Genomic DNA, 12039 nt, shown 5'->3' with positions numbered 1-12039 from the left:
CAGACCGCCCTTGCTGAGGACACACACCTGCCCCCAGAAGGCCCTGAGGGGAGTGCTGCCCATCCCTGACCGGCCCTGGGCACTGGCCTGATGCCCGCTCCGCGGGAGGAGAGAGACCTGGCAGGGCTGAGCTCAGACCTGCCCTCGTGGGGCTGACCGAGGGGGTCCTGGGGCCCTGGCATAGCTGCTCCAGCATCAGCTGCGGGTGGAGGGACAGGGGACTAGAGAAGCCCAGCACCCTGAAGCCAAGAAAGAAAAGCCACCTTCTGCAGGTCGAGGTCGTGCGTGGCCATCACCTGCACCAGGACGACGCCCAGGACGGCGCTCAGCAGCCCGGGCTCCATCGAGTGTCTGAGCTCCCGGTGCCTGTGCCCCCAGCGCCCGGGCTTATATCCGGAAGGGGGTGGCAGGTTGTGCAACCGCCTGCGCATCCTCAGCAGACTTGGCCCCCGATAGCTCAGGGGGCGTGCGTCCTGGCCCCATGACACCCACAGCCACGATGGGGGGGGGGGGTCCACTGGACTAAACAGCTGGCGTCACCACCTTCCTGGTCTGGGGACAGTGGTGGACACAGCTTCAGGGCCCGTCTGGGGGCCTGAGAGCAGGACAAGGCCCCCATACTCACCGGAGCAGCACGGAACCATCTCCCACCCCAGGAGGGCCTGACGGGCCGGATACACAAGCCCAGGCCCCCACGGGCTCAGAGCCCTGCACACGCCCCCCGGCCTCCGCACAGGACACGGCATGGTTTTCTGGCTCTTTCTGATCTGGGAAGACTGGCTCCGTGGGCCTGGACGGGTGCCAGCGGAGGCAGCACGGAGCCAAGCAAGGGGCCTGCCCCTGGGGGGGACCACGGAGGGGCTGCAAAGCCTGGGTGGGAAATGACGCCCCCTGCAGAGGGAGCAGGTATGCAAGGGGCAGAGGCCTGGTGGGAAGGGGGGCTCAAGGCAGACAGCGGTGGGGTCGCTCCAGGCCCTGTGCACCTCTGCATCACCCCCCTGCCCCCCGTGGTAGAACCAGCCCAGCCAGGCCCGGGCCCCTCGGCGTACAGCCCAGAGGTCAGCCTCAGGGAGAGCTTCCCCTGCTCATGCTCCAGGCGCCATGGGCCACGAGCTTCCCACCCTTGCCCAGGCCCCCAGCCACTGCCAAGGCGCTTCATCCTGGACTCAGGATCAGACGAGCACGTCGAGGTGAAGATGGGTCAGGTTGCCTGGGCACCAGCCCTGGCCCCTCTCTCCATGGAGCCCGGGTGCGAGGCTCTGCCCCAGTTCCCTGTCTTTTATGACTGCGAGCTGAGCCACAGGAGCCCCAGGTGGCCAAGAAGGGTCCCAGGGCGCCCAGATCTGCAGCCCTGGATCTCAGCTGGCAAGGTGCCGCCTTCCCACCTTCAAGGCTGGAAAAGCCCACCCAGGACTGGCTCCAAGCTTGGTCAGCTAAAGGGCAGGCCTGCTCTCCAGGACAGGGGACTGGCCACCTGGACGCAGCACTGCCCGCCAACAAAGGCTGTGGTTGGGGTCAGGCAGGCGTCAGGGGTCAAGCTAGGCTGGGGCAGCCCAGAAACCAAGCAGGACCACCCAAAAAGCAGGAGCCAAGTTCCTGTTGTGGCTCAGCGGGTTACGAACTTGACTAGCATCCATGAGGACGGGGGTTTGATTCCCAGCCTCACTCAGTGGGTTAAGGATCCAGTGTTGCCGTGAGCTGTGGCGCAGGTCGCAGATGCAGCTTGGATCCCACCCGCATTGCTGTGGCTGTGGGGTAGGCTGGCAGCTGCAGCTCTGATTCGACCCCTAGCCATGCTTTAGGTGAGGTCCCCCCACAAAAAAAGCAGGAGCAGGGAGACCCCAGGAGGCTGAGCCCTGACTGACCCCAGCCCCAGGCTGACCCCAGCCCTGGGCTGATGAGCTGAGCCCCCCAGGGAGCTCGGCCAGGCAGGAGACAGGACAGGAAGCTGCGGGATGCCCGCTGCCTCGGGCACCAGGGCCAGGATGACGACAGGTGCACTCGGGGCTGACGGCTTCCGGCCAGCGAGGGCCGCAGGATGCCTGCGAGCAGTGAAGCAGGACCTCCAGCGCCTTCCTGCCCCACCCCATGGCTGGCCCTTTGAAGGGTATAGGCCCGTGGGACCTGGACGCTCTGAGCTCCGCCGGGCCCCGGGGGAGGGCTCTCCAGGCCCCACCCTTGATGGAGGGTCAGCACAGAGCCCCTGCGCCCGACCTGACCCTGAATCCCAGCCTGGCCCCTCACTGAGCACGTCACCCCGGTTTCCCCATCTGCGAAACGAGGCGCCCCGTAGGCTCACCACATGGGTCCTGGGGTCCCTGCTGGGGCACTCAGGCCACGACCGTGACCCATTCCCAAACCTCACAGAGGCTTGCGATGTGCCCAAGGTCAAGGGAAACTCCGCAAGCCCCCCACCCCCGCAGCCCCCCTACTGCTCTGTAGCCAGAGTAGGGTGTGTGGAGCCAGGTGGGTTTCCCCAGGGCACACCCCAGGCCGGGACCCCACAGGGGCTGCGCTGGTGGGTGCAGCCCACCCCCCCTCCCCCCTGGGTGCCACCTGTGGCTGGAGCCCCGCCTCCTCAGCCAGGAGAAATCTAGCAACCAGAGTCCCGGGGAGCAGGGGCTGCCGGGCCCTCCCTGGGGCCTCTGCAAAGAAATCGGGAGCCTCAAAACTGCAGAAGTGGTTTATTGGGTGGGAGGGGTGACCCGAGGGGGATGGGAGATAGGGGGGGTGCGGAGAGGGTGGCCTGTGCGGGTGGGGTGTGAGTCTGGACCACTGCAGGTGACAAGGCGTGCTGCTCCCGCGTGCCCTGCGCAGACAGGAAAGGCGCGGTCACTCCTCAGACATCGGAGCTGCTTCCCACACACAGCGGCCCCCCCTTCACTCTTCACCCCAAAGGCTGTACAAGTTGCTTCCGCCACCACAACTTCCACACATGTGGACACACACCGGAGCTGTCCCCCATCTGCCACCCAGGGCCCGGGGCCCTGCTCACTTTCTGGCTGGCGGTGAGGGGGCTGGTGTGGCAAGAAAGCCCCAGAATAGCCAGTAAACCACAATGAAACCATAGACTCAACCCCTGGTGGGGGGGGGCATCGGAGAATTTACCCTGAAAGCTGATTTTTCTTTCTAAGAGAAACCTGGGGGGTGGGGCACAGGGCAGGAAGACAGCGCTCTGGCTCTAGAACCTTCCTGAGGACAACTTGACCCCTTCCTCCCACCAGGTCAGGTGTCTGGAACATGCACATAGCTCCAGGGTCCCAGCACTGAGCAAATCCAGGCCAGCCATGGAGAGCACTAAGCTCTGGAGGCCAGAGGGACCCTGCCTGCAGGCCACTCAGGAAGTTCCCACCCGGCCAACACCTAACCCATCCTGCCAGGAGAGGCCACAGGGGCACCGCCCGAAGCCGGGGACTGTCACGTTGCGTCTGTTATTCCTGTTTTATGTAGGTCCCCTAACTCCTCACAATGAACTTGGCTGAGGGTCTGATGGTTGCCCGGTGTCCCCGAGAGCCCGTGTGTATCCACGTCCCCTGTGACGGTGGAGGGTGGTGGTTCCCGCCTCGCAGGACCCTTGGGGAGAGGGCGAGGACCAGGGGCGGGGGTCGGGGGTGCGAGCCAGAGGCCGCGAGGACACAGGATGTACTGGGCTGGATCATGTCCCCAAAACTCAAGTCCACTTGAACTCCAACTGTGACCTTACTCGGAAATGAGGTCTTTGCAGATGTAATTAGTGCAGGACCTTGAGATGAGACAGCCCCAGACTTAGGCGGACCTCACCCCCCTCCACCGCCCCGACTAGTGTCCTGGTAAGAAGAGGGAAGTCCGGCCATGTGGCCGCAGAGGCCGACAGAGATGGGAGTGAGGCCGCCACCACCAGACTCTGGACGGGACATTCTCCCGCCACAGCCCTGTCCACACCTTGATTTTGGTCCTCTGGCCTCCAGAACTGTTGAGAGAATACATTTCTGGGGTGTTTGTTTTTTTCCTTTTTTAGCCCCCCCCCCCCAAGGCATATGGACGTTCCCAGGCTAGGGGTCCAATCACAGCTACAGCCACTGGCCTACAACACAGCTCACAGCAACGCCAGATCCCCAACCTACGGAGTGAGGCCAGGGATCAAACCCACGTCCTCGTGGATACTGGTCAGATTTGTTTCCGCTGCGCCACGACAGGAACCCCCCATTTCTGTTGTTTTAAGCCAGCCGGTTTTTGGTAATTTGTTACACAACCCCAGGCAATCAGGAGGGGCTCCCTGGAGGAGGTGATGCTGAGCTGAGGCCTGAAGCACACCGGCAAGTGTCCAGGCAGAACAATGGATGCTGGGGGAACTGCACCTGCAGACCTCAGGAGGTCAGAGGGCAGGAGGCGGGTGAGGAGTGGGCTGAGAGGCAGCCCACACAGGCCGGGGACAACAGGAGGGCAAAGTTATCCCGGGACCCACCTGGGAAGGGCCGATGTGGGTCTCCCAGCTGTCAGGGTGCTCCCTGGCCCCCCGAAGAGCAGGCATCTGTAGAAAAACAGGCAGTGCCTGAGAGGCTGAGCTGGCCAGGGCTGCCCCCCACCTCGGGCACTCCTCCACTCCCCGCGCAGCCCCTCCCAGAGGGTGGGGCCAAGGGGCTCTCCCGCCCCGACGGCCCCAAACCTCTCCCTTGGGTGAGCCGGGAGGAAGCGGCGGCTGTGAGGAGGAGTTGCCGGAGGGGCTGCCAACCCACCTTTAGAAGAGAAGGCGGTCTCCTGCCTGCACCGCCCCGGACTCTGGAAACGAGGCTAAAGGCGGGACTTGGGGCGGAAGGCGGGGCTTGGGGAAGGCGGGGCTTGGTGGGCAGGGTTTGGCCGGGTACCTGACTTGGGCAATGCGACCATCATGTCGTGGGGGAGCCCCACGGTCGGGTAGAAGTCTTGGAAGGTCTTCATGGCCTGGGGGCTCGCTTCCTGGGTCCGGCCTGGGGCAGAGCAGGGCCCCTGTGAACACGGGGCTCACAGAGGGGAGAGGGAGCGGGGACGGGGGTCTCCCGGCCGGGAAGCCTGACGGCAGATGGCTGGGCAGGGTGGGCAGTGCAGGAGAGCGCCCGCCCGGCTGCGGGCCCAGTGCGGCCGCAGCTGCCCCGAGGGGCACCTTTCCTAATTTCCAAAGGGGCATCTGGCAGGTTGGGGTGGCCCGTGCGTTCTCCAGATCACGCACCGCTGGACCTCATGCCCTTCCCGTAGCTTCACCTGCAGCCCCCAAAGCCGGCCCCCAGCTCTTAGCCCGGCCTCTCCCCTCTGAGAACCCCCCTGGTTCACTCTGCCAAGCCCCCTGAAAGCAAAATGAGACCTGAGCCCCGGCTCAGGGTGTCAAGCAGCCGGCCAAGCAGGGGAGGGAGGGTCCCAGGCAGAGAGGGGCGCGAGCTTTGGCCTGAGAGCCTAGCGCTCGGAGGCCCCTCCGCAGCCGCGGTCCTTCCGAAGCGCTGTGCGGTTCCGCCAGCCGCCTTGACTGGTCGTGTGGGCCCAGACTTGGGAGCGGGTGCCGGGGTGGGGCAGGTCCCGGGGCGCGGGAGGGCCAGCGGGGGCGGGGGGCATGGGGCCCTCACTGTAGAGCTGCACCAGCGTGCTGAGCGCCCCCTCCAGCTCCTTGTAGATGTAGACCACGGCGAAGGAGCTGTAGTCCGTGTCCACGACGCGCACGTCCAGGTAGCCCAGCGCTGCAGAGGCGGCGGGGAGAAGGGCTCGGCCCCCACCCCGGCTCCCACCCCCACCCCCACCCGCTTCGAGGGACAGCGGGGCGGGGCGGGGCCGACGGAGGGGAGGGGCAGGAGGCGGCAGGGACCGGGGACCACGGGGGCGGGGGCGCAGGTAGGACAGTCCTGCCCTGGAGAAGGGCCTCCGGGGCACCTACTGGGGACTCGGAAGTGCCCCTGGGAGCCAGTCCTCAGATACTCGGCGTCCATCTGGTTACAGCCGTCAGGCCTGGGGACACAGCGCAGCCGAGGCTCACGCTGGGCCCCGTCCCGCCCCCGCCCCCGCCCCCGCGCGGGCGCCGCCGCCGCGCTCACCCGGGGACCTCCATGTGGACGCTGAGGTTGCCCTCCGCCGTGGCCGTGACGTTGCTGGTGAACATCAGCAGGTGGTCCTTGCTGCCCCGGAAGACCTTGCAGTCGGAGACCATGGCGACCACGTACCAGAGGCCTGCGAACTGTGAGGAGGCGGCACGTGACCCTGGGTCCCGCCCGCCTGGCACCCGGACCCTGGGCCCCGAGGCCCACGGATTTGTCTGAAGCCAGGGATCGTCGGAGTGTCCTCTCGTGGTCCGAGCCCCTATTCTGCCACTCGCCTGGGGCAGGTCCCATGGCCACTGCGAGCCTCAGTTCTCCCCACCGTGAAGTGGGTCTGTCCTTACCCCCACACGGCGTAGTTTCAGGATTAAACCGAAAAGGAACCTAAGAGGTTTGCAGCCCCGAAGGCGCAGAGCAAGCCCTCCGTGGACGGCAGAAGTTACAGGATCCCGCACTCCCTGCTTCCAGCAGGGGCTCGGCCTGCTGCCCCACCCGCGACACAGCACCGAGGCCTCCCATACCTTTTTGGCATCAAAATCAGGCTGCACCAGGACCTCAGCCCCAGCCGATGTCACCCAGAGCAGCACCAGGACACGGCTTAGCAGGGTGGCCCCCATCCTGTCGCCTGTCCTCTGGTCCCTGGCACCCAGGCCACTGGCGCCCCACCGGCCCAGCTTTATACCCCAGCCCGCAGCGGCAGGTTGGGGATCGGAAGGCACCTTGACCCCGGAAACTCCAGCCCCTCTTTGTCCATTGTGTGGCACAATCGCTCGAGTGTCCCCACCGGCTCCAGGAGTCGCTTCCTGGAGTGTGCAGAGAGCCAGGCTCTCCCCTGACTCACCCCACGCACCTGTCTGCCTCCACCTTGGCCAAGGTGGGGCCTGGGCCCTCAGGGGTGCTGCTGAGAGGCAGCCAGGGGTGGGTTGCTCTGCCAGCGGGCTCCCACCCGGGCTCTGGGGTCCCCAGAGTCCTCACCTCCCTGCATAGGACTGGAGCCACCATTGGGCCAGGACTTTGGACCTTGTCTTGGGGCAGAGCCTGGCCAGCGCAGCTATGACAGAGGTGATATCAGAGGCCTGGGCGCCCCTCACTCCCCAGACCCCCAGCTGGGCCTCCTGCAAGCCCGTGTGGAAGGTGGGGCTGGGCGGTCACTTAGGGTGGATTACGGTGTCGCGGCCACCTTATCACTGGTTGCATAAGCATGTGGCTCAGAGAGTCGCCAGGGAGGCGCCAAGGGCTGGGGGGGCTCGAGCTGGCAAGGCTTCTCCAGGTGACCTGCCACATCCACACGGAGCACTCCAGGGACACTATTTGAGGAACACCGTGTGGCCCACACTGTGGAGGGAGGGGCAGAGCTGAGGCTCCTGCTCGCCGCCCCCACAGGGTCCAGGAGGCCGGTGGCTCTCAGCCAGGTCCCAGAGTCACCAGAGAACCCGCAGCGAAGCCTTCCTGTGAAAACATTTGCAAAACACCCCTCTGATGAAGGACTTAAATCCTGAATCTATAGACAATTCGCAAGACTCAACAATAAAAAAAAACAAACAACCCAATTAAAACAAACCAAAAAAAAAGCAGGCGAAAGATTTGAAAAGATTCCCAAATGGAAACTGCCGTCAAGTGGAGCGGCTCCGGGTGCTGGTGGTGGGGACGGGGGACACAGCAGCCGGATCAAGACGGTCACGGCTGGACTGGGGAGAAGGCCGGGGCAGCACTCCGAGATGCTCTGGCAGGTTCTTAGGAAGGAAAACAACCATTTTAGCACCGGACTCCGTAGTCAACACCTGGGCATGTATTTACCCCAGAGAAAGGAGTCACGTTTTCACAAAAACCTGCCTGTGGCTGGTCATGTGGCCTTACTGTCAACTCCCCCCCCCCAGAAAGGACCAAATGCCCCCCAGGGCACAGGGGAGCAACCCCAGCCTCCGGGTGATGAGACTGCTGACCCCGTCACAAGCTGGGTAAACCAGATGCAGTATCCTGAGAGGGAAGCCAGTCGGGAAGGCTGCAGCCTGGCCTCTTTTCTACGACGTTCCAGAACAGGCAGACCCGAGGGGACAGAAGGCTGCCCACGGTTGGCAGGTGCGGGCGGGAGTGGCTGAGCGCCTGCTCTGGGTGATGGACTCTGCGTCTGTCTAAACTTACGGAAACACACAAGGAGGGTGAATGCTACTGCATGTAAACAAAACCTCAATTTTTAAAAAGCATAAACCGCTACACACACATACACTCACACACACACTATGTCAGCTGTCCCTTAAGAGCAAGCAAGGACCAAGGGACAGGCCCCCGGAGCCGGCAGACCCCCCAGGGAGCCCTCCGCAAGCCCTGAGCCTCAGCCATGCGGGGCTGCCTCCCAAGCAGAGGAGCAGGCACCTGTCCCTGCATGTCCCCGCGTGTCCCCGCCTTGGTTTAGGGGCCCATCCGTGCCTGTCATCTCCTGGCCCCACACCCCCCGTCCTGAGTCCGCTCTCCGCGCGCTGCCCGGAGCAAACCGTGTAAAGCCTAAACCGGACGCGTCCCTTGTTGAAATTGTCCTGAGTCATCGAAGCGCCAGCCCACCCGTGCCCAGCCCGCCCCAGGCCTCTTTCGCCCTCCCACCCCACGGCCCCCTCGTTCCCTCGAGGCCCCTCACTGGAAGCACCTGCTCCCCGGGTTACTTCTCACCCTCTGCCTCCTCCAAGCAGCCTTCCCCAAACCCCGGCTTCACTGCCCGTCCCTTTCCTGGCGACTTCAGCATAATCTGAATTCTCTCCTTGACTATTTGCCATCCACCCTGCCCGAGCACACTGTCAAGTTCATGACAGCAGGAGCTGCACTAGCCCGCTGGCGGCCTGTTGGCGCTGTTTCCCAGACCGGAGCGCGGGGCCTGGCCATGGAAGGGTCTCCTTTATACTTGGGAATAAATGAGGGAGCAGGGCCAAGTCGCACAGCTGCCGGACTGGGATCTTCCCAGCACACGGCTGCACCTGCAGCCGGGGCAGGGTTTGTATGCCCGCACCTGGCCCGTGTGGTCCCTGGGTGCCACTGGCCTCACAGGCCCAGACAGCAGCGGGTCGGTGGGAGCCTCATACCTGTCCCGCAGCGTCCACACGGGCTGCCTCAGCTTCCTGGAGGAGACCGGTGCCAGCCCTGCTGGGTGCACAGGGGGCTTTGTGGGGGCACTAGTGGGGTGGGCAGTGGTCACACCAGAGCCCAGGGCCCCAGCGGGCTGGTGCAGTCCCAGCAATGGCCACATGGAGACAGCAAAGGGCCCCTGCGGGTGCTCGGGTGAGGCATCCCCTGCTGGGCCTGGGGAGGGGTCTCCGCGCAGAAAAATCGCCTTAAATTGAGGTGGGGTCGGCTGCAGGGTTGCCAAGCTTTAAAACCGCTACCAGTAAACGGATGAGCTCACGTGGCCTCTGCATGCAACGAAGCTTGTCTGCCTGACAAGGAGCAGGACAAGGCTTGATGACAGGACGCAGGACAAGAGGCCAGGGCCCCGCGGAGTAGGCGCCCATCTCTGTGTGGTGCGCAGAACGGCAACCCCGCAGAGACAGCAGGAGGTGCCAGGGCAGTGGGGAGCCACCGATCAGCGGGTACGGGGTCTCCCTGTGGCGTCAGGGAGACGTCCTGGAGTTGACGGTGGTGATGGGTGACGGCGTGAAGCCCTGTAAGAAGCCTCTCGCGCGGGTGGAGTCTGAATGAAATGTCAGCAAGGCCACTGCCACCTCACCTTTCAGACAGGACAGAAGTGTGGCACTGCCGGTGCCGAAGACTTAATTCTGGGGGAAGAACGTACCTGAGAAGCCCCCACCCACCCCACCCCACCCCATCCCAGCTCAGGTCCCAAAGGCCCAAGGAGTGGACAGAGCCAGGACCCAAGCCCCGGCATGGTTAGCACCAGGGGCAGGGGTGACTCCCTGTGCCCTCCATGGAGGCGGCCCAGGGCACCAAAGGGCAGCTTCCAAGGGCAAGACATGCCCCCCGCCCTCTTCACCATCTCCCCGGGCCCCCTGCCCTCCTCACCCCCATCCCCCCTGGGCTCCCCCATCCCCTCTGCACCCCCTGCCCTGACCCTTTGCGGCCCCTTCTCCCCATGTGCTCACGTCCAGGGGCCTCCTGGCCCGCAGGCGAAGTTGGGGGTCCTCTAGGCCTCAGGGACATACAATCCCCACTGACTTAGTTACCCTCTCAGGTCCCTTGGGGAGGGCAGGCCCTCCCCCTCCAAGTGCCTCGGGCACCCCAGCCCTGCCCAGCCCCCAGCCTGTGCTGCAGGACTGGGTGGGCATCCAGCAGAGGTCGACCTGGCCCTCCCAAGCATCTTTGGCCTGGGCTGCCCAGGTGCAGGCGGCGGAGGGGGGCGGAATCCAGCAGCTCCTGGTGGGGGCGGGGGTGCAAGCTCCAGGGAGGAGGACCAGCAAGTACCACCCTGCAGGCTGTGAAGGGCGAGATGCCCCCAGACCCTGGGAGGGACCCAGGGCTCCTGCCACTTACCAGGGAGGCTGGACACCCAAGGCAGACACGGGCCAGGGAGCAGCCTTCAGGGCACAGGCCTGGCATCCGCCCCTGCCCCCAGCAGCCCACAGCCTGCTCTGAAGACTAGGGCCACTGCGGGGCCCTCCCTGGGAGCTGAGCCTCGAGGGAAGCGGCTGGGGACGCTGGCTGGACGGCTCAGCTCCTCCCACATGGCCTCCGTCCCAAGGGTCCCTGGATGGTCCTGTGGGTTCCTGCCCTGCACCCCGAGCTGCCACAGGTTGAAGAATTAAACTGACGCTGGCTCAGAGCGTCAGTGTCAGGAAGTGAGACGCATGAACCCAGGGAGGACTCGACAAGGCTCTTGACTTCGCCAGAAGGGCGCGGGTGCTCAAAAGGCCCCAGAAGAAAAGACCATCCCAGAGTTCCTGTCGTGGCTCAGTGGTTAACGAATCCGACTAGGAACCATGAGGTTGTGGGTTCGATCCCTGGCCTCGCTCAGTGGGATAAGGATCTGGCATTGCTGAGAGCTGTGGTGTAGGTTGCAGACACGGCTCAAATCCCACACTGCTATGGCTCTGGTGTAGGCTGGCAGCTCCAGCTCCAGTTAGACCCCCTAGCCTGGGAACCTCCATATGACGCCGCGGGAGCGGCCCAAGAAATGGCAAAAAGACCAAAATTGATGTACCTGTCCCCTCCCCATTGGCCAGGTCAGGGCACACATTCTTCTCGGCTAATTTGAAACAAACTGGTACTGGGGGGAGAGGGAAAGACGGGGCAGAGGAGAGGGTTTCAGATGAAGCAGGAACAAAATGGAGGGGGCGTCCTTTGACAGAAAAGACCTATGTTAATTCTCACACCCAGCCCCCCCCCCTCAGTTCCCCACTCCCTGCGAAGCTGGGAGCCCTAACACCCTTACTGTAAACTCCCGTGGCTTCAGGTGGCCAGGGCTGCCATTGTCCCCCAGACCAGACCCTGTCCCTGAGCCAGGTGGCCCAGCTGAAAGTCAGATGTCAGCTTCCTGGCACTGCTCCCCACCCTGGGGCGAGGGGCAGTTCTCAGCTCTAGCCCCCTGCTCCCAGAGTCAAGCCGCCAGGTCCTGCCTCCTGCCAGGCTGCTGACCACTGAGGGAGACCAGCCTGTGTGAGTGACCCTTAAGGGCTCAGCCGGGGAGCCCCACGGGAGATGGGGAAGAGGGTGATTCGAGGTGGGGGGGTGGCTGAGGCCCCCACCCTCAGGTCACTGGTCTCTGGGCGGGGCCCCATCTACACAGGGGCCCCCTCCAGATCCTGCCCCCTCTTTCCACCAGGTGCAGACAGCTCTGCTGCCCTGGGTTTCCCCACAAGCCTCCCACATCTGGATAAACTGCTTCTTTGTAAACAAAATCCCCACTTTCTCCTAATTTGAGGGTGCCCCCACCCCTCCTGGAAATGGGGCAGGGTTGAATGGATATTGGAAAAGCAGCTTGTCAACTTCTTCCCCCAGTGATGACCCTTACAAAAAACATACAGCAAGAGTTCTCGCTGTGGCCTAACGGATCGGCAGCTCCTTG

The 12039-nt window shown here is 64.1% G+C and overlaps 1 protein-coding gene across 7 annotated transcripts; it reads right to left on the bottom strand.

The window, feature by feature from the left end:
• Positions 1 to 1724: 1724 nt before the first annotated feature.
• LCN15 (lipocalin 15) lies at positions 1725 to 9807 on the bottom strand. 7 transcript variants are annotated; one of them, XM_021081123.1, is made up of 8 exons: positions 7979 to 9807; positions 6557 to 7768; positions 6036 to 6175; positions 5879 to 5949; positions 5574 to 5684; positions 4845 to 4946; positions 4445 to 4510; positions 2541 to 2809 (listed from the first exon to the last, which is right to left on the bottom strand). In XM_021081123.1, exons 2-7 carry the CDS (start codon positions 6650 to 6652, stop codon positions 4476 to 4478), a joined length of 555 nt encoding a protein of 184 aa, XP_020936782.1. In that variant the 5' UTR covers positions 6653 to 7768; positions 7979 to 9807; the 3' UTR covers positions 2541 to 2809; positions 4445 to 4475. The 7 variants fall into 7 exon arrangements, with proteins under 7 accessions (XP_020936784.1, XP_020936782.1, XP_003122388.2 ...); XM_003122340.5 differs by having other exon boundaries at positions 6557 to 9807; XM_013989153.2 differs by having other exon boundaries at positions 2547 to 2809; positions 7011 to 8617.
• Between the last annotated feature and the right edge of the window lie 2232 nt (positions 9808 to 12039).

The sequence above is a fragment of the Sus scrofa genome, unplaced genomic scaffold (assembly GCF_000003025.6).
Source record: "Sus scrofa isolate TJ Tabasco breed Duroc unplaced genomic scaffold, Sscrofa11.1 Contig1206, whole genome shotgun sequence".
Lineage (NCBI taxonomy): Eukaryota > Metazoa > Chordata > Mammalia > Artiodactyla > Suidae > Sus > Sus scrofa.
The sequence above is the reverse complement of the archived record's forward strand: the minus strand, read 5'-3'. Positions and strand labels throughout refer to the sequence as shown.